Source organism: Calonectris borealis, unplaced genomic scaffold, assembly GCF_964195595.1.
Source record: "Calonectris borealis unplaced genomic scaffold, bCalBor7.hap1.2 HAP1_SCAFFOLD_165, whole genome shotgun sequence".
Lineage (NCBI taxonomy): Eukaryota > Metazoa > Chordata > Aves > Procellariiformes > Procellariidae > Calonectris > Calonectris borealis.
In genome coordinates this window covers 87,305-108,861 of record NW_027441551.1, presented here as the reverse complement: position 1 = coordinate 108,861, position 21,557 = coordinate 87,305, and the positions used below count along the sequence as shown (strand labels likewise).

At 44.1% G+C, this 21,557-nt stretch overlaps 1 protein-coding gene across 14 annotated transcripts in view; it reads right to left on the bottom strand.

Annotated features, from left to right (window-relative positions):
- Window positions 1-3,731: 3,731 nt before the first annotated feature.
- The window catches only part of GOLGB1 (golgin B1), a 70,279-nt gene continuing 52,453 nt past the window's right edge, over window positions 3,732-21,557 (bottom strand). For 11 of the 14 annotated variants that reach the window (XM_075139335.1, XM_075139325.1, XM_075139327.1 and 8 more), the window contains 9 exons: window positions 19,057-21,007; window positions 17,266-17,444; window positions 15,885-16,050; window positions 14,618-14,749; window positions 10,725-10,883; window positions 10,496-10,593; window positions 9,713-9,847; window positions 6,900-7,005; window positions 3,732-5,685 (listed from right to left, as the gene is read on the bottom strand). In XM_075139335.1, coding sequence (XP_074995436.1) covers window positions 5,551-5,685; window positions 6,900-7,005; window positions 9,713-9,847; window positions 10,496-10,593; window positions 10,725-10,883; window positions 14,618-14,749; window positions 15,885-16,050; window positions 17,266-17,444; window positions 19,057-21,007 — 3,061 coding nt within the window. In that variant the 3' untranslated portion in view covers window positions 3,732-5,550. The remainder of the gene's footprint in view (window positions 5,686-6,899; window positions 7,006-9,712; window positions 9,848-10,495; window positions 10,594-10,724; window positions 10,884-14,617; window positions 14,750-15,884; window positions 16,051-17,265; window positions 17,445-19,056; window positions 21,008-21,557) is intronic. The other 3 variants (XM_075139324.1, XM_075139332.1, XM_075139333.1) reach the window with 3 other exon arrangements.

Genomic DNA, 21,557 nt, shown 5'->3' with positions numbered 1-21,557 from the left:
ATTGGGCGCCTCCGCTTTTTCTTCATCCCTATTAGTCAGGTGACCATCTTCAACAAGGATCACTCCGATGTTTTCTTTAGACCTTTTCTTGCTATTAATGGAGTTTAAAGAAGCCTTTCTTGTTGTCTGATACAACACTGACCAGTTTCAACTCTGGTCAGATTTGGCCTTTCGTGTCGTCTCGCTGCATATGCAAACCATGGCTCTGTAATCTTCCTGCAAAGCCTGACCTCGCTTCCAGAGATCGTACAACTCCTTTTTCCTCTTGAGCTCCACGAGGAGTTCCCTGTTCAGCGAAGCGGTCTTCTGTGCTGCTTGCTTGACTTTTGACACAGTAGAATTGCCTGCTCCTGTGCTTCTAAAAGGTGCTGCTTAAAAACTGACCAGCACTCACTGACTCCTAAACCCTCAAAAGCAGATTCCCAGGGGACACTGCTAAGTAGCTCCCTGAATAGCTTAAAGTTTGCTCTCTTGAAATCCAGGGTAGCAACTCTGCTGACCTTTTTCCTCATTACACCAAAAATTTTAAACTCAACTATTTCGTGATCACTGTGGCCAAGACAGCCACCTACCATCACATCTCCCATGAGCCCTTCTCTATTCACAAAAAACAAGTCTAGGAGGGTGTCTTTCCTAGTTGGCTCACTGAGTACTTGTGACAAGAAGTTATCTTTCACAAACTTCAGGAATTTCCCAGACTTGCTCATCACAGCAGTATGGAATTCCCAGCTGATGTCTGGGAAGTTGAAATCTCCCATAAGGACAAGGGCTACTGATCCAGAGATTTATCCTAATTGCCTATAGAATAACTCATGAGTGCTATCATCCTGGCTGGGTGGTTGATAGTAGACACCCACTACGACATCTGCTTTGTTTTCCATCCCCCTAATCCTCACCCAGAAGCTCTCAACCCCATCACTCCTAACTGTAAGGGCTGTACAGTCAAACCTCTCCCTTACATATAGTGCAACTCCTCCACCTCGCCTGCCCTGCCTACCCCTCCTGAACAGCCTATAGCCCTCCATCCCAGCACTCCAGTCGTGGGACTCACTCCACCAAATCTCAGTAATACCAATGATATCATAGCTCTGGGAACTGACCAACGCTTCCAGTTCATCCTGTTTGTTTCTCATACTGCATGTGTTGATGTACAAGCATTTCAGATGTGCTCCTAAGCCCTCAGTGCTCCCTGGAGCACCTTAAATGCTCCCATTAGCATTGTCACCCTCAGCTGATGCCATGCCAAGCCTTGGCTTCCCTTCAGCTTTCCTGTTGGTATCCCCACTGATTCTAGTTTAAAGCCCTCTCAATGAGTCCTGCCAGTTTACAAGCAAAGATGCATTTCCCCCATCAGGACTGGTGGATCCTGTCAGGCCCCAGCATACCTTGTATTTTAAAGACTCTCCCATGGTTATAAAAAACAAATTTCTGGTGGAGGCACCAGTCCTGGAGCCAGGTATTGATATCTTAGGCACACCTGTTTCTTCCAGTGTCTCTCTCCATTGCTGGGAGGATTGAGGAAAATACTACCTGTGCTCCTGAATCTTTTAGCATACTTCCCAGGGCCCTGAAATCTCTTTCGAAACTTGGTCTTCCTGTTGAAACATCATTAGTACCCACATGAAAGAGCTAGAGTGGGTAACAGTCCAAAGGCTTTACTAAACTCAGTCATCTGGTGACATCCCTGATTCGGGCCCCAGGGAGGCAGCAAACTTTCCTGAAAAGAGGGTCTGGTCTGCAAATGGGTGCCTCCGTTCTGCTCAGGAGGGAGTCACCTATGACCATAACTCACGGTTGTTTCTTCTCAGCACTGGTCTTAACGCAGCTCTTGTTGCAAGGGGTTGGTTGATCTGACCTTGGTGAGAGTACTTGCATAGGTTCCTCCCCTTCTATCTCATCATGCGCTTTGTCTACCATACCCAGAGCCTCATACCCATTCTGTAAAGGTAGCTGAGAGGGTAAGGAGGAGTTCCTCTTACAGGTCTGTGCGGTAACCTGCTTCCACTCCTCCCTATCCCTTGTAACGCTGCCTTCCCCTGGTACAAAAACAGATCCTCGACCTGCCTCAGCAGTGGCCATGCTGAGCTGGCTTGTGTGTACCAGAGATGGCAGAGCACAGCTCCATCGGTCGATCTCCTTCTCAGATGCTATTGCAGATAGATCAAAAAACTAGGCAGGACAGGTCCATCAAACAGAGAAGAAACAAGAAGTTGATATGTTTGAAACAGGAAACATCAGCTAAAATGCCACATCTTTCATTAGGTCAAACCAGAAAGCTGTTAGGCCAAACTATGATTATCAGATCAGGAGTTCCTTCTGAGGTTTTATTTTATTTATTTATATATTTAATCTAAGCTGTAACTGTTCCATCTGAAGGTATAAAATATTTAAATGTCTCTGAACCAGCAAAAGCTTCTTACTTCAGTTCAGGAAAACTTGCATCATAGGCTTTAAGGAAACATATTTTGCTTGTAATTCTTGCTCCTATTAAATACAGTGTAAACATTGTACATTGGTCTTACAACACCCCATTACTAGCTTTTGTTCTAGTGGTGGTGGTGGATTGTAGTAGTGAATATAAACAAAGGTACCTGTCTTTGGCTACAGAAAGATGAAAGAGGACAGTATATTTTAACTAGTCCCATTTAAGTTAGTAGCATGCTTCCAGCTTGCTGTTGCTAACTCCTGTGTCTTTCCTGAGGTTGCACAACTCTTAACAGGGTGGTGAATGGAGTTAAATCCAGTTAGTGGCCGGTCACGAGCGGTGTTCCCCAAGGCTCAGTTTTGGGGCCAGTCTTGTTCAATACCTTTATCAACGATCTGGATGAGGGGATCGAGTGCTCCCTCAGTAAGTTTGCAGATGACACCAAGTTGGGCAGGAGTGTTGATCTGCTCGAGGGTAGGAAGGCTCTGCAGAGGGACCTGGACAGGCTGGATCGATAGGCCGAGGCCAATGTATGAGGTTCAACAAGGCCAAGTGCTGGGTCCTGCACTTCGGCCACAACAACCCCAGGCAACGCTGCAGGCTTGGGGCAGAGTGGCTGGAAAGCTGCCCAGAGGAAAAGGATCTGAGGGTGCTGGCCAACGGCAAAAAGGCCAACAGCATCCTGGCCTGTATCAGCACTGGTGTGGCCAGCAGGAGCAGGGAGGTGATCGTGCCCCTGTACTCGGCACTGGTGAGGCCGCACCTCGAATTCTGTGTTCAGTTCTGGGCCCCTCACCACAAGAAGGACATGGAGGTGCTGGAGCGTGTCCAGAGAAGGGCAACGAAGCTGGTGAAGGGCCTGGAGCACAAGTCTGATGGGGAGCGGCTGAGGGAACTGGGGTTGTTTAGCCTGGAGAAGAGGAGGCTGAGGGGAGACCTCATCGCGCTCTACAACTACCTGAAAGGAGGTTGTAGAGAGGTGGGGGTTGGTCTCTTCTCCCCAGTAACAAGCGATAGGACGAAAGGAAATGGCCTCAAGTTGCGCCAAGGGAGGTTTAGATTGGATATTAGGAAAAAATTACTGAAAGAGCGGTCAAGCCTTGGAACAGGCTGCCCAGGGAAGTGGTTGAGTCACCAACCCTGGAAGTATTTAAAAGAGTTGTAGATGTGGCGCTTAGGGACATGGTGTAGTGGGCACGGTGGTGTTGGGTTGACGGTTGGACTCGATGATCTTAAGAGGTCTTTTCCAGCCTTAGTGATTCTATGATTCTAGGGTGCAGTGTGCCTAAACGCAAAGAGAAGTAAACCCAAGCAGATCTTGTTTTATTGGAATTGCTTTCACTATTAAAGTGGTATTTCCTTCTTTTGTCATTGCAGCAAAAGCTGAAAAAGGCTGACAGAGAGGTGAGATATGGGAAAAAGGTCATCTCCGTAGGCATTCAAAAAATATGAAGAAACAGCTTCTGCAATCAACATACAAGGAAGTGTACACAAAAGTGACCTACAGTCCCACAGTGGTCCTGTAAAAGGTATGATACAGCAGCACTATACCCTCAAGAGACCTCTGACATTTACATGACAACATTATACAAATTCCATCTGAAAAATAATCTTTATTGTATATACAGGACGACATGCCTCAGGAAGCTATAGGCAAAGTATTTGGTCACTGAATTTTATATAGTTGAGGAAGTCCACACAAATAATCAAGGGTACAAATGGATATACAGTGCCAATGTTGTGGACCTACAAGAGATCCAGTTATTTTAGCTACCGTGATGAAATCAATCCATCCTCAAACAGGCTTTGTTCGCTAGCCAGAGAATCTTAGTTTACCAGCAATATCAAAAGAACTACCTCTTTCCCATGGGAAAAATGTGACTATTAATACTCTAGTAAGAGGCGGATACAATCCTTCTGCCTAGTACTCTGAACAGAATGACCACTCAGTCTCTGACAGGGAACTTGACTGGAACTATCTTCTTTGCATTCAGCATTCTCCCGTTGGAAGAGGGCAGTCTCAATTCCAGGACATATTCAGAGTTCTTTAGAAAACACAGCTTTCCATATATCCTATAAGATCAAGTCTATTTACATCAGTTTGCTTTAGATTCAAAAAACCCCAAAAGACCAGCACTAGGTTTCTACAACAGGCTTTTCCTAAAGCAGAGATGCCAGAAGGTTTCAGAACTCTATTCCCTTCCTCAGCATAGGGGGGACAGTTTATTTCTGGAGCTTCTGCCTTTGATTTGGGCCCACATACCACATTATGGAACCCTTTAACACAGCCTGTACAGGTTTAATCTTGTGACAAGGGTTCAGTGGACGAGAACATAGGAGCATAGCTGCTCTCATTTCAAGAGGTATGCAAGCACCTTCCATTGTGAGAGGTGCACAAATGCTATAACAGCAAGGTTATTAACAGAGCTAGAAAGTTTCTTGTTTCCTATTCCTTTTAAATGGAATACTCAGCAGGTCCAGATATACTAATTTTGGCCTTTCTTCAACAGGAGATGCAACTGAGCAGGAAACACGATTTTGAAATGCAATTCATGTTCCTTAAAGTGTCCACAACTTCCTTAGGGTATGCATTTCAAACAGCGCTGAGCCATGGAACAAATCTAAGGGATAGAAGAAAGGGAAGAAGCTTCTCTTTCTTATATCTAGCTACAGGGTTTCCCCAACCCAACTCACTGATTCAGTCTAAGAGGGAGAAGATCCTGCAGCTCCTGGAAGTGTTGAAGTACTGCGGCAACTCAAGAATATTTTTCTTATTCCTACCACAGCACAATACTATCTAAAATGAGTGGTGCTACCTTCAGGTACAGGAACAGATGCTGTCCTTGAAGCTTGTAGCATGAGGATCCTGGCTCAGAGAATGTACCACTCATTTAAGAACACCAAAGGAATGGCAGATGTCCTGGAAACAGATCCCAAGCATCAGCATTGGCTGCTGCATACTTAGACAGCAAGCAACCTAGGTGCAAGTTGCTGGGTGCAGCTGCTCTTTAAGGGCTGATTTGGAAAAAGAAGGCAGCTGGGTGAAGTGCTACCCTGTCGATAGGGAATGCAGGCCTAGGGATTACACAGAGGGCTGTGGCTAAAGAAAAGGCTGTTATTCCTGTTCATAGGTGGCCTGTAAAGCACAGGAAGAGCAGGACATGGAGAGCAAGCAGATACATGGCCACTAGCAGAGGCAAGTGGGTCCGGGAACGGAAGAGAGAGCATAACAGACGTCGTAGTCCAAGGATATTCCGAGTCTGGAAGAGTAAAAGAGACCAGTCAGTACCAGGAATGGGTATGTCCCCAGCTGCCTTCACCCAGAGCTCTCCAGACCATGACTATAAGTTTGTTTAAGCTAATGAGCATGAACCTTCCCAAACCCATTCCACTGTCAGATTCGACCTCTAGACCCAATCCTCAGTGAAATATTCCCCTTCCCGTACTCTCTGCAGGTTTCTCATGAACCAGCTCTCTCCGTTCTGCTTGAGAAAGGGCAACAGAATGCAGAACATCTCCCTCTAACATTTGGTCCCTAAGAATTACTAGCCTCTCCGAGTGAAATATAAACAAATGGATTAACGGTACTTTTCTGCTAAAGCCTCGAGCTACTAGGAATCCTGATTCACTCTCTGGCCCAGAAGAAGAAAATTATTATTTGTTGCCTTCTTTCACCCTTGCAACTGAAAGGACTTCTGGAGCTGATGAACAAGCCGCTTACGCTACAGGGGCTCTTCCAGGAGTCCTCAGACCATGTAACATCTACTGGCAAAGTTCCAGTAGAAAGAAAAAAATGTCTATTCTAGTAACAAACCCCAAGCATGAGTACAGAGTAGCATCCAGTTATGACTCTTGCTGTAATTCTGCTGATGCTGCTCTTGAGAGCACCACCCCCAAATCTGGAAAAGACCAGAGGGCAAACTCTTCAGCAGGGCTTCATCCTTAGCAAAACAGCACAGGTGACTGCCAGGCTGTCATTCAGTACAGTGAAAAAGCAGCTCTCCACTTCAGCTCCCAGCCTGACTGACATAGTGAGGAAAAACTGAGATGGTTGCTAAACAAAAGGGCAGACTCTCCAGACATCGCAGATGCTAGGGCCAGTAACACTTATACTTCTTATGCATGAGATTGCACATGGTTTGCACAGACTTTGCCTATTTGCTCACCACTGAGGCCTTGAATATTCCACAAGGAACCTGGAGCCACATTTTAGGCACAGACAATGCTGGCCTACGTTTTAGTGACCTCTGAAATTTAGCCTGCTTACGCAGACTGTAGCAGAGCCATGATCAGAACAGTATGTGGCTTTTGGCATGGAAAACAGCAAGACAAGAGCAGAAACCTACACAAACCCAAACAGATTTAAATGTGCCTACAGGAAGATTTAGCTGCTATAGGTTCACAGTTTTCAGTTCACATTTTCTTGCATCAGCCAGGGCTCACATCATTGACAGCTGTGAATGTAAATTCTTACTTTGCTGAAATTATTATCCATGGAGTCAATCAGCAAGGAATGCTCATGACCTGGAGTCATATCAATGCTATCACTTAAGGAAGATGTCCACTCGCTTGACCGCAACCTGCCACAAAAAACATGAAATTAAATTCAGTTTCTTATGATGCCCCAAACCAATACTGTAGACAAGCTTAGGAAAGAAGGTATTTCTTCAAAAAGTAACCAACCATTGCAAGCAAGCCATGACCTCACTTGACAAGAACGGGTTTCATTTGTACAACTGTAGTGCCCCTGAGCTCAAGCTAAGCAGGAGAACTGCTCAGCACAAGAAAGGCATAGATCTGTTGGAGCGGGTGCAGAGGAGGGCCACAAAAATGATCAGGGGGTTGGAATGCCTCTCCCATGAAGAAAGGCTGAGGGAGTTGGGGTTATTCAGCCTGGAGAAGAGAAGGCTTCGGGGACATCTTATTGCAGCCTTTCAGTACTTAAAGGAGGCTTATAAGAAAGGTGGGGACAAATCTTTTAGCAGGGCCTATTGCGATAGGACAAGGGGGAATGGTTTTAAACTAAAAGAAGGTGGATTTAGACTAGCTATAAGGAATAAATGTTTTACAATGAGGGTGGTGAAACACTGGCACAGGTTGCCCAGAGAGGTGGTAGATGCCCCATCCCTGGAAACATTAAGGTCGGGTTGGACGGGGCTCTGAGCAACCTGATCTAGTTGAAGATGTCTCTGCCCACAGCAGGGGTGTTGGACTGGATGAGCTTTAAAAGGTCCTTTCCAATCCAAACTACTCTATGATTCTATGACTGGGTGATCCAACTAGCAGTAGTCCTCCTTCCTCCACCAGGAGGCTGGTGAAACCATAACAGAGTAGGCATATTGTGATTTCTATACAAGTTACACTTGCTCAGTGCCAGCCACTTCCTGTGTCCATAGTCATAGCCATAGTCAGAGAGAAAAGTAAAACTTCCATACTGCATGATGTGCAGATTACCATTCCTTTCCAGTAGAAAGGACAATTCAGCTGTTGGCAGTGGAGTCCTTTCTTACCTAATTTATATCCTGTCACTTCAAAACTCATGATTTTTTTAGTGCTAGTTTTTTCCTTTTGTCTTTCAGGAATTTCAAACTCTTTAACTTAACTGAGGTCTCTGTGTTCTACGTGGGGGCTTTCAAGTGAAATTTCATAGTGTGTGACTTGAAAGAAGCCAGGGCAGATGATGTAACTGTATATTTTAAATTCTATGAAATTGTTTTGGAAGCCAGCTCTGGTCCCAATAGTGCTGGTTCTTGCTAACTATTTTCTAGTGACAGATATTCAAGATTGATAAGATACTATTAAAGGATGAAATGCAGAAGCAGCACTGTCAAATATTTGGGCTAGCATTAGTTAGTGAAGTGAAATCAGTTGTAGGAGGCTTTCATAGACTTTAATGCTAGAAGGGCTACAGTTGTTTGAGTTGTGTAGCAATTACCAGGGAACTTCATCCAGAATTCTTCCATACGGACCATTATTTTTTGGCTGAATCAGCATATGTGTCAGAAGAAAGCCATTGTTTCCATGTAAAAGACTCCAATAGTGAGGTTTATTCTAACTACCAGGAAATGCACAGCACAAGTGCCTACAATCAAGTTACATGATAAACCCCACTTTTATAATCAATGAAGAGAAATAGGCATTTCTAACATGTGACTCACTTCCTAACATCTAGTCTAGGTCAGCCTCCTTTTCTCTGCTGACTATAAGGGCATCTGTCAAGTAACCTGAGATACACAGTGTATTGGGTATAAACAGCAAGGTTTTGGTAACAGGGAGTTGCAAGGGAGAGCTGTATGGCAGGAGGCCGTGAAGTGCCCCGTACCAGTCACAGCTGGTTCCAGCTGGCTTGGCAATGGATGATGCCTCACTGTGTGCCAAAACTACAACCAGAAGAGCATATGGTGCCTCTGCTCAAACATATTTAACAAAGGGTGGTACCTGCTAGAGGAAGGAGGAAATGAGTAAGAAACAAAGAGCAGCAGAGAGAAATCACTACATACTGACCCCAGCCTCCTACACTGCCCTTTGCCTGAGTGTAATGTGCAGTGCAAACAACTGGACTGGATACTAGGAAGGGGGGAGGAGGGGTGTCTAGACTGAAGGTGAGCCTGGGAAAGGCGGGGGGAAGCGTTTTCCCTAAGTGTTTAATTGTTTCTCAATACCCAAATTAATTTAAAGTTTATGTTAATTGGCAATACACTAAAATTGAGTGACATTCTTCAAGTCAAGAGTCTTTTGCCCATGACAGACAGGTGCTTACTGAGGAGCCAAATCCCCTGGAAGTATGAAAACTCCTTTTCTGCCTTCACCCAATTCCCAGTCTCCAAATTATATTTTCCAGCAGTTAATTTAAACTCATTGAGAAAGCTGGCATCTCATTTCTAGTCAGAATTTGTCTTAATGTCTAGTCAGTTATCTCATTCTATCTTTGTCTACAATTGAAAGATAGCCTGAACATCAGGAAACATTTTTTTACTGTAAGGGTGACTGAGCACTGGCACAGGTTGCCCAGGGAGGTTGTGAAGTCCTCATGCTTGGAGATATTCAAAAGCCATCTGGACATGGTCCTGGGCAACTGGCTCTAGGTAGCCCTGCTTGAGCAGGGGTGTTGGACCAGATGACCTCCAGAGGTCCCTTCCAACCTCAACCATTCTGTGATAGACATGGTATAGTCATTTCTATGCCCCCAGTGACATTCGACAAGGATGTAATGAAGTGCAGATGAACACAGAGCTAGGATCACCATACTTTTATGGTGATACTGCCTGTTTGCTCAAGCTCCCTCACCTCCTGATCTGATCCTGTGCTGCAGAGAGCGCCTCCTCTACAGCAAGACGATGGTCCCGTTCTTCCTCCAGTTGGTCCTCTAAATACCTCAGATCCTGCTTTGTGCTGCTATGTAAATGTTCTGTTTCGGACAACCTGTCAGAAAATAACCAAGCATATACCAAAAAAGGGCTAATTCATGGATTATTCTGTTTCTGTTGTATTCACTGATGCAGTATGTGAACTGACTCCAATTCCCTTCCACTTCACACAGAAGACTTAATAATCTTCTATTAACATATTTAAATTATTTGGAAAGCAAGAGAGAAGATAAATCTCTTTAAGCTTCTGTGTCACATCTGGAAGGAGTTCCTTGGCTCTGTCATCCATGGCCCCACCTACTGAAAATTATTTTGAAAGGGTATGAGGAATCATGTGCTAGGTCTTAGTTCCAGAAGGTTACAAGGAAATCATGTGCTAGGTCTCAAGGCTGTTAGCCATTGATACACTTAAGCAGTTACTAAGGTCCCAGCCCATCAAATCAAAGATGCTGGTTTGGCTGGTGATGGTCAACTGGAATTACTGCTGCATGTTGTCTCTTCATTTTTTGAGGTTCTATCCAAAGAGATAACTAACGACAGCTGTCAAGTGCATATAACAGTTCCTCCACTTCCACTAGGTCCTAGTGTGGAACAGAGTTTTTCCAACACTCTGACAGAGAGTAACAGAAATAGGCTCATCACTAGCCCAAAGACCTCCATCAGGGCTAACATTCCCACTCCTGTTTTCTCAGGCTTTCTTTACCTCAGCTGCAACTCCTGCAGTTCTGGTGTGTAACTGCCTCTCTGAGGCTCATTCTTTTCTTGGGGTGCTCCTGGAGCAGCATCTGTTGCAAACAACTCCTGAAAGAAAGCATGAATGTATGGCAGATAGCACTGAATAAAGAGGATAGAAAGTAGCTACAATGCTGCACAGTTAGTGGAACCATCTGCAATAATTTTTTCCCTCCCTTGCACCAAAAAGACCACCTTACCATGCCCTTGTCTGCAGACTGCAGCTCCTGGAGCTGCCTCTCAAGCACCAAGCAGCGGTTCAGAACCTCATCGTAGTGCTGATGGCTCTCACAGATGTTCCGACTGCTACCACGCAGCTGGAGGGAGAGGGCATTTTTCTCCTCAAAGACCTGAGATAGCTGAGAAAAGAACACAACTGCTGAGTAAAGAACTCATATTTTTGTGAAAGCAAAATTGTTCTCTCTGTAACTGAGAGTAAGAATTCTACTGAGAACATGGGAACTGCCACACTGCACGTTACTAAGGTCCAAAGACAGTGATAATCTCCAACAGTAGCTTGTGGTTAAGGTTTCCAGAACAGGAGTCCCAAAACATCAACACGATGTACAGAATAACACGCTTCCAAAACAAGATTTCTAAAGTGCAGAGATTGACGTAAACCTTTCAGAAATATCATCAATAAATTATGATTTCATATTGTTGCTTTCTCCTTGAATGCAACTCTCTTTCTGAAGATCGCTAAGTTCTGAGTCTTCCATTTCAATGTGGGAGCCAGACTGCTTGTGATTCTGCACTGAAATACAGAAACTTTTTCAAGATTGAAGGCAGCACTGAAGATCACAAGCATGCCTTCTGAAGAAGGAACTTCCTTCAGGAGTCTAGAAAGCAGGAGGCTAGAAGGAACGCCTGACAATAGAAATGGAAACTGGAAACAACTTTCTTCACATAACCTCGCTCTCTAGTCCCTTTGTCTGGATTCCCTTTCTCTCCCCGCCCCCCCATCTTTCTCCTCTCCCCTCCAACCTTCCTCCATTGCCCCCTCTCCAAATCTGTCCTCCCTCTCCCCTTCTCTCCTCTCTTTCTTTCCTCCCCTCTCCCTCTCCTCCTCTGTCCTCTTCCCTTCTCCTTCCTTCTTTCTCCCTCTGGTCACTTTAGAGAAAGGGCAGTAAAATTCAGTGGCAGAAAAGTTCCTGGTTCAGACACTACTGTCACTGATCCTCCTGAATGTGATGTGTATGTGGCCTGGAATATCCCTCTGGTCCATTCAGGTCAGCTGTCCCAGTTATGACCTCTCCCAGGCTCTTGCCCACCCCCAGCCTACTCACTGCAGGGAGAGCAGAGTGAGAAACGGAGAAGGCCTTAATTCTGTGCAAGCACGGTTCGGCAATAGCGAATACATTGGTGTGTTATCAACACTGCTTTAGTCACGAATTTATAACACAGCACCCTAGGGGTGAAGAAAATTAACTCATCTCAGCCAGCTCCAGTACACAGAGCTTTTAACCTCATCACCCACAGTATTCACATTTGGAAACTAAGGAGCTATGAACTAGACAAATGAACTGCTATATAGTAAAAAATTGGCTGGACCACTGGACTCAAAGGCAATGATCAATGGCTTGACAGCCAGCAATGAGCAGAATACTCCTGGAGCCTACCTGGGGCACATATTGCTCAACATTGACAGCAATAAGTTATAACATAAAGTTTAGCATCAGCAAATTTGCAGCCAAAATTGAATTTTAGGGAGTGGCTGACATGACAAAGACTGAAACTTCAACTTGGAGGGACCTTGAGAAACTTGAGGATTGGGCCAACAGAAATCTCAAGTTCAATAAGGAGAAGCGTAAACTTCTGCACCTAAGGCAAAACCCATACATCAATATAGGATGGGAAGAGACTACTAAGGCAACAGTTCTGCTGTAAAGGACCAGGGAGTTACAGCAGCTGCCCAGCTGAATACAAGCCAAGAGTACATCCTCACTCTGAACAAGGCAAACTGTTTACTGGGCTACATTAGGAGAAGCAAGACCAGCGGATTGAGGGAATTTATTACCTGCTGTGGTTGGTACCAATAAGACTGTGCCTGGAATACTGGGACTGGTTTTAGATCACTCATTTTCAGCTGGGGAGGCCCCAGTTGACTGGAGGTTAGCAAATGTGATGACCATCTACAAGAAGGGCCAGAAGGAGGATCCAGGGAACTACAGGCCTGTCAGCCTGACCTCGGTGCCGGGGAAGGTTATGGAGCAGATCATCTTGAGTGCCATCACACGGCACGTACAGGACAACCAGGGGATCAGGCCCAGTCAGCATGGGCTTATGAAAGGCAGGTCCTGCTTGACTAACCTGATCTCCTTCTATGACAAGGTGACCCGCTTAGTGGATGAGGGAAAGGATATTTGCTACCTAGACTTTAGTAAAGCCTTTGACACTGTTTCCCACAGCATTCTCCTGGAGAAACTGGCTGCTCATGGCTTGGACGGGTGTACTCTTTGCTGGGTAATAAAACTGGCTGGATGGCCGGGCCCAAAGAGTGGTGGTGAATGGAGTTAAATCCAGTGGCGGCCAGTCACAAGCGGTGTTCCCCAGGGCTCAGTATTGGGGACAGTTCTGTTCAATATCTTTATCAATGATCTGGATGAGGGGATCAAATGCACCCTCAGTCAGTCTGCAGACAACACCAAGTTGGGCGGGAGTGTTGATCTGCTGGAGGGTGGGAAGGCTCTGCAGAGGGACCTGGACAGGCTGGATCGATGGGCCGAGGCCAATGTATGAGGTTCAACAAGGCCAAGTGCCGGGTCCTGCACTTGGGCCACAACAACCCCAGGCAACGCTGCAGGCTTGGGGAAGAGTGGCTGGAAAGTGCCCGGAGGAAAAGGACTTGGGGGTGCTGGTCGACAGCCGGCTGAACATGAGCCGGCAGTGTGCCCAGGCAGCCGAGGCGGCCAGTAGCATCTTGGCTTGTATCAGAAATAGTGTGGCCAGCAGGACGAAGGAAGTGATCATTCTCCTGTATTCGGCACTGGTGAGGCCGCATCTCGAATACTGTGTTCAGTTTTGGGCCCCTCACTACAAGAAGGGCATTGAGGTGCTGGAACACACCCAAAGATGGGCAACAAAGCTGGTGAAGGGTCTGGAGAACAAGTCCTGTGAGGAGCGGCTGAGGAACTGGGGTCATTTAGCCTGAAGAAAAGGAGGCTGAGGGGGAGACCTTATCACTCTTTACAGCTACCTGAAAGGAGGTTGTGGCGAGGTGGGGGTCAGTCTCCTTCCCAAGTAATAAGCGATAGGACGAGAGGAAACCGCCTCAAGTTGTGCCAGGGGACGTTTAGATTCGATATTAGGAAAAATTTCTTCACCAAAAGGCTTGTCAAGCCTTGGAACAGGCTGCCCAGGGAAGTGGTTGAGTCACCATCCCTGGAGGTATTTAAAAGAGGTGTAGACGTGGCACTTAGGGACATGGCTTAGTGGTGGACTTGGCAGTGTTAGGTTAACAGTTGGACTCGGTCATATTAAGGGTCTTTTCCAACCTAAATGATTCTAAAATGGGTAGAGAAATGGGAATGAGTCCAGAAAAACGCTGCTGAGATCGTCGAAGGATTGGAGCACATGATGCCTATGAGAGCTGGGCTGCTTTAGCCTGCTAAAGAGGAGGCTAAGGGGTCATTTTACAATAGCTTACAATTAAATTAAAGGGATTCATAAAGTAGACAGAGCCGAACACTTTTTGGTAGTGGCAGAAAATATAATAAGGGGCCATAGTCATAGACTGTGGCTTGGAAGAATCAGACTAGACATTAAGAATAACATTTGCATTAAAAGTGTAGAGCAGCATGGGACAAAGGCCCAGAGAGGTTCTGGAATCTCTATTCTTTCACCATTCAGCTAGGCAAAGTCATGGCTGACCTGATCTAATGTTGGTGACAGTGCTCCTTTGAGCATCAGAAGGATGTACTAGATCATCTCCAGAAGTCTTTTATAACTATTACTTCTAATTTTGTGTTACTTCACTAAATGCCCACAAGAACAGAAAGATTCATTCCTGCTCCCTGAGCCCTACTCAAGCCTACCCTCTTCCCCACATTCCTCATCCCAGACTGTGCAAGCAAGTATAAGATATAATCAGTACCTTGCTGTTTAACTGCTGAATTCTGAGCTCTTTGTGGTGCAGTTCTTTCAGGCTGTCACTTAGCTGGGCCTGGAGATGTTTTGTCTCTGCTTCTAGGCTTGAAAAGTCCCCTCTCAGAACTTCTGAAGAAATCTGCCAGGGAAAGAACAATGAAAAATATACTGCACATGGGACAACCCAGTCTCGTATTAGTCCTCTCTGTTTAGTATTTCAAGGTCAAAGCCCAACATTATTCCTAGGCCAGGAACTTGATCTGCTCAAGCAAAACAGCAAATGGGGAATAAACAGAAATATCCTAAAAGCCATCTGAAAATCCAAACAATTAGAAAGATCACTGAATTTACACATACGATGGGTCCTTCTCAAAAGTTGTCTTACAGCTGTCTGCAATACAGGAAGGAAAAAAAAGGCATATGAATCAGAACAAGAAAACCAAACAAAAAACCAAAGCAATGCCCACACTGCTCTCATTCAACACAGACTAAAACGTTAGCACTGAAGCATTTTCCTGGAAAGCATCACACGTTCGTTGTTCTAGCTTCTTCTTTGCACCTATGCATGTGTGTGTCAAAGGGATAAGGGGAGATTTCCTCCCTCCTCCACTGACATAAAAGCTTCTCACTGGAACATTACAGATGTGGGCAGGAGAGTTCCTTCCTTGCTCATAATGTAGTGGTATGGTACATGCAGCAGGCAAGCATCCTTCCCTAGACCAAGCAAAATACTCAACATATTCCACTCCACTTTTTAGGACTGTGATAGAGGGGAAAGGAGGCAGAAAGTGCAACATTCAATCCTCAGACTCTCTGGGCTTGAGTCAGGATTGTAGATCCCTGTCACGGTAAAAACAGCAATAAAAATTCAATAGGAAACTTAAAAATTAGAATGTGACATTAAAAGGAGAACTAAACCAGAAGATCTTAGATTCAAACAGAGCGGAAGACGCAATTCTAAAATAGCCAGAAAGAAAGATCTGAGAAGTTCCATACTGCTTAGAAGGACCTAAGGTGCCTAGGAAGCCCTGTCTCTTCTACTCTCTTTCTTGAAACACTAGGAACCGTGAACTAAGGGAAGAGCACATAAGGGTATGCCAGAGTTTTCTAAAGGTTTTCAATGATCCAAGTTGCATTGTTGGTATAGTCCTTGGAGGCCACACAACAAAATCCGATACTGCAGTCTGTACGAGCTGAATACAAGCAATGATGCTTTGGCTGAATTTCAAGCCTCACATTTCTATGCAATAAAGAATCTGTGTATTTCCACCCACCTTTGTTTGGTACTGCTCCTCTACAATTTGAGACTTGCTGAGGGGCAATCTCATTTCTTGCGTGATCCTTTGTAAATGGCTCAGTTGCTTGTCTTTTTCTGCTATGACCATCAGGTACTGTTCCTTTATGCTGCTGTGCTGCCTTTCCCAGGTAGTTTTTTCTTGTCTGCCCAGTATGACACAAAGGAAATTACCAGGAAGTTACCAGTATCACTTATGATATCCAGGTATCCAGCTCAGAATGAGCTGAGGATGATTCTATTTCCTATCATTACCCCATGCCAGAAAAGAATTTTCATAACTAAACCAAAACCCACTTAAGTACAGGAACCTTAAAAGCAGGTTTAAGGAAGCATTGTGTATTTGGCTCAACACTGCAGATTGTTCAATGCTCACACTTTTGGTGTTCCTGGACATTGTTTTGATCTTTGATACAGAGAGTTTTGTCAAGCAAGTCATTGACAATGCCACTTGTCATCATAACATTATCACTGCCTCAGTCAAATACGTACCAGAACCATACCATTGATCCCAACATGCAAACTTGAGGCCTTAGCTTCATTTACATTGTAGAAGCTAGACAGGAAATAAATCTCCTTTTCTTTTATCAGGAGATAAATAAAATTTGTAACCTGCTTCAAACTTTACGAGATCTGAAGTGTTAGTTTGAGGGTCAGACTGGGGGAAGGGGGAGGGGGAAGGAGCACTACAAGTTTTTATATCACTTTGGACAAAGATAAGCCATACATCTTTCCACAAAAAAACTCCACCCCTTTCAGTCCAGGTTCAGTCATTCTTAGATGGTTCCCTGAAGTACCTGAAAGGATTTTTTCCCCATTTTTAGTACAGAGCGTATTTGTCTGACTAGTTTTAGTCCAGTTGGAGATGACAATTTAGTAGACTTGAATTACAGATTTTTTTAAAAATAGAAGACAAAGCAAGTGAAACAAAGGATTAGACAGTCATACAAAACGAGTATTTTCTAAACAATTTTATCAATGGGATAATAAAGGGTGTTCATCATCAGCTTGGAATGGAGAGTTCTGTAATTACATACATAAGGTCCAATTCAAGAAACAGCCTAAGTTTCCTCTCAAACAGATGATATTGGTCACCACTGGATGAAGGAAATAAAAATTAAAAGGTCATTGATCTATTTTACACAGGCATTTCCTTCCAATATGTTGGGCTGTAATCCTGAGGCAAAAGCTGAACAAGGGAAACGTGTGCCCACTCCTGAACAGGGCAAATTTAGTGACAGCTGACACAGGTAAGGCTGAGGTTCTCAATGCTTGCTTTGCCTTCTGCCCACAATTGCTCTTTGAATGAAAGAAACGGCAGTTTGTGTCTCTAAGGCAGTGAGAAGACAGACAATTCTCACCTAAGCTGCTGGAGCTCCTGCTGGTAGAAAATACTTTCTTGCTTCAGCTGTTCTTGGAGACGATGCTGTTTATCTGCATCTTGCTGATATTCCTGCAGTTGTGATTTTAAGCGAGAATTTTCAGCTGATTCTACCCCGACTAGTATGTATTGCTGCTGCAGATTCTTCAGCTCTCTTACCTTTAAAGGGAAATATCAGGGTGTGTGACAACTAAGCAAGCAGCTAGGTTTATTACTTATAAGTGTTTAAGAGCATTTCTCACTGTGGCATCTGGAGGAAAAAAGTCACATTCAGATGACAGAGAAATTAGAAATCGAATCAGTGATTACAGCAGTCTACTAAAAACTGCTCAGAAAAAAACATCAGAGAATTCTATGTTAATGAGTAGTGAGTTTTGAGACCTTCCATGAAGATTTGACATACATTAACAAAAAGACCCCAGACTACAATATTAATTCCCTTATTCAGAGGAAGACAAAGTGAGCCAGAAGGAGCTGATTAAGAATAACTCCTGAAGCTGGTATCTGCTGTAAACCAGGGGACTGAGGAACTAAAATCCTTTTGACAGTCTACTCAGACTGAAATTAGAAATAAGTTGTCATTACACATCCATCACTGCAATCAGTTTTCGAAGACAAGAAAATGTGACTGACTCTAGAGACAGGGAAGTACTTAATGAGTCAGGAAGTCTACCGAGCATCTATCTTAGTATTAGCAGCACTACACAGATATGCAAGTTCAACAAAACAACAGTAAAGAAGACATAAATCTACAAATAACTGAGACATAAAATGGACAAGAAGGAAGATGTGTTTAAGACAGTATCACAAAGTCTGTTGTGAATTAACAGAAGGGAAAACTAAGACAGACTAAGTGACAGTGAAAAAGGATTGTAAAAGTCTGTCATCTGACCAGCAACTAGAACTCTGAAACTTGCTGAGCTGCATTGTGCCAAAGACTACATAAACACAGACACATTAAGTATGCAAGCAAGGATATCAAAATGAAGCTGCAATGCTTGACAATCAGCTGCCAAGAGGAGAAACAGACCCACGTCTTTGCTCTAGTCTCTTCTAGAAATCTAAGACAAACCAAATGCACAAGCTTCCACAGGTGTGGACTAAGGAGATTAACAGAGAACCCATACGTTATTTCTATCATTCCAAATTTTAAATCAAGCTAACGAGAGAAACCACCCTGCAAAGTTAACAATGAAATCACAGCTTCCATATGTCAGACAAGATAACATAGATGGCACACACTAAATCCACGGGATCTGATGGAGCATGCCCACAAGTGCTAAGGTCATTGGGAGGGAACTCAATTACCTTTGAAAGGTCAGGAGAGGTTCCTGAAGACTGGAAGAAAGCAAATGTCATCCCTACCTACAAGAAGGGCAAGGAGGAGGAACTGGGGAACTGCAGGCTGGTCAGCCTCATCTCCATCCCTGGGAAGGTGATGGAGCAACTAATTCTGGAAACCATTTCCAGATATATGAAAAAGCAGGTTGCCCAGAGAAGTTGTGGAATATCCACCAATGGAAATATTAAAAATCCAACTGGACACTGTCTTGCGCAACCTATTCCAGCTGACCTTGTTTGAGCAGGGGGGTTGGACTAGAAGATCTCCAGAAGTCCCTTCCAACCTCAACTATTCTGTGATTCGGTGAAGACAATGATCTATGTTTCACATTGCAAATACCAGATCTAAGTGCGATGAATTTTAAGATCTGAAGATCCAAATTTCCTATGGAGCTTTAAGTAAGAGCAGGAAGAGAGAACAAGGACTTACTACTCTGTCTCTGTCATTCTGCAAGGAGGACAGTGCCTTCTTAAGACTCTGCACTTCTGAAGGAGTGGTGGAAGCGCTCCCTTCTGCTTGTTGCTTCACTTCTTCAATCTTACATGTTTTGCCCAATTCATTCAGCAGACAATCTCGCTCATTCTGCAGGCTTGCCATAGCCTTGGAGAAAGATTTGACTTGGTTGGAAGAGCCTTCCAGTTCTGAAGACAAATGGAGAAGCTCATCATCTTTGGCTCTGAGCTTCTGATTAAGTTTCTCAATCTGGGCCAAGAGACCTCTTTCATCAGTGGCTTTCTGCAGTTCTGTCAGCTCAGACCTCACTGTATCTCGGTCCCTGGCAGTGGAATGTTGCTCCTTTTGTAGCTGAACCATCTGTTTCTGAAGACTCTGCACTAGATTCTTTTGTTCCTCTAAGTCTGCAGAGTATTTCTGTTTCAAAACATGAAGCTCTTCATTGGCCTGGTCCCGGCTATCCTGAAGAGAGCTCATGGACTTCCCAAAAGACTGAATTTGAGCTCTGAGATCTTTGTTTTCATCTGTGACTGCAAGAAATTTCTGTTCCATTTCCATCAAGTCCCGTGCCAACTCTGCTACTCTCTCTTCTGCTGTTTCTGTTTCATTCCTCATTATCCCTGCATCATGATGTAGGTGCTTCAATTCCTTTCGAAGCCTGTCCTCAGCCTCTCCCACTCTCTTGGCCGCATCCCTTTGAACACATACTAGTTCCCCCTCAAGTTCTGTTATCCTTTTCTGTGAGAGGGAAAGCTTATGACTCAGTTCTTGTGCTTCTTCCTCTCGGGCCTTCAGTTGTGTTTGACACTCCATGATAGGACCCCCCTCATGTAATGCTGTCATCTCACTCTGCACCCGAGACAGAGAGGACATAAGGGTTTCAATCTCCTGAGACATACTGACTTTATCCTCTCTCAAGGCTTCCATGCACTTCCTGAGATCATCCTGAGTATGCTTGGACTCTTCCAGCTGTGTTTCCATGACTGCCTTCTCCTTTTCCAGAGTTTGGATCCGCTGAAGCTGCGTTTTGAGAAGCTGTTTCTGTTGGGAGTCCTTTATTGAAATCACTTGGTTCAGGTCTTCTCTATACCGCACCAACTCTGCATTCAGCTTGGCATTCTCAGAGTTGAGGTCATCCATCCGGCTATGAAAACTTCTGATTTCTTCCTTGAGCTTATTGTTTTCAGCAGCAGCCTCTTGAATTAGCTGGTCTTTTTCCAAGATTATAACAAGATGACGTTCTTCAAGTTGCTTGTAGTCTCTCAGTATGCGGTCCCTGTCATCTTGCAAAGATGTCATGGACTTGGTGAAGGAGTCCAGTTGTGCCTTCTGCTGCTTATTTTCTTCTCTGCTTATCTTCATCTTTTCAGTGAGACGATCAAGTTTGTCAAGAAATTTGTTCCTCTCATTTTCCAAAGCTTTTTTATCTTCTTCCTCTTTACTTAGCCTATGCTCCAACTCTTTCATCTCTTCAGAATGTTGCTGCTGTAATTCAGACAGAGCAGCCATAACTACTTCTTCCTTGGCAGACAGCAAACCAATGATCTTTTGATCCTTGGCACTAGTTTCTTCATGCAGCTTATTCGTTAGGTCCTTGGAAGCTTGCAGATCAGCCGCAAGCTGTTCACAGCTGAATTTAAAATTCTGGATACTGATCTCTTGTTGCTTGACCATATTCCCCAGCTCTTCCCTGACCAATTCACATTTGGTGAAGGAATTCTGTAAGTCAGCAAGCTGGTCTCTCAGGCTGCTGATTTCTGACTCCAGTTTCTGCTGTTCATTCTGAGACTTGTTGTACAGTTTCTGAGACCCTTCAAGTTGAGTCAAAAGCTCCTTTTTTTCCTCCAGCAATATTTCACATGTCTTTTGATGATGCTGAATCTCCTTTGTGGATTCAGACTCCCACTCCTTCTTGTTGTGTTCCAGCCTGAAAACAGAGAAGAGAAAGACAGTCACAAATCAATCAAGTATCTTAGTATCCAAAACCACAGTAGTAGTTTTCATTGATTATACTAATTTAGAAAAGCTACAAAATTAATTTTACTTTAAGGAAGCAAGCTGGAAATATCCAGATGATTAGTTTTCTCTCAATCTAAAATTCAAGGCATCTTTTAAAGTTCTGACTGCACTACTGTCTGAAGGGGGTGGTGCTGGGGGAATATTTTTTAGAACATGTCCAGTGAGATAAATCTTTACGTTAACATTGAAAAAATGGAGGAGGTTAAACATTGAATGTTATCACCTCCTTTTCATTAAAATACTTCTTTCTCTCATCCATTGTAGCTAAAAAAAAAAAAAACAAAACACACGCAACAATGGAATCAATGTTCTTATATGCTTGATGCTCATTTCATGTTCCAGCATGCAAAGATATAGCATTTTGATCACAACTTTATAGAACAATTTTACTCATGTAAGAATGGTTTGGTTTTGAATTCTGGAAATTCCCAGATGTACATTTTGGTATGTTTCCATAG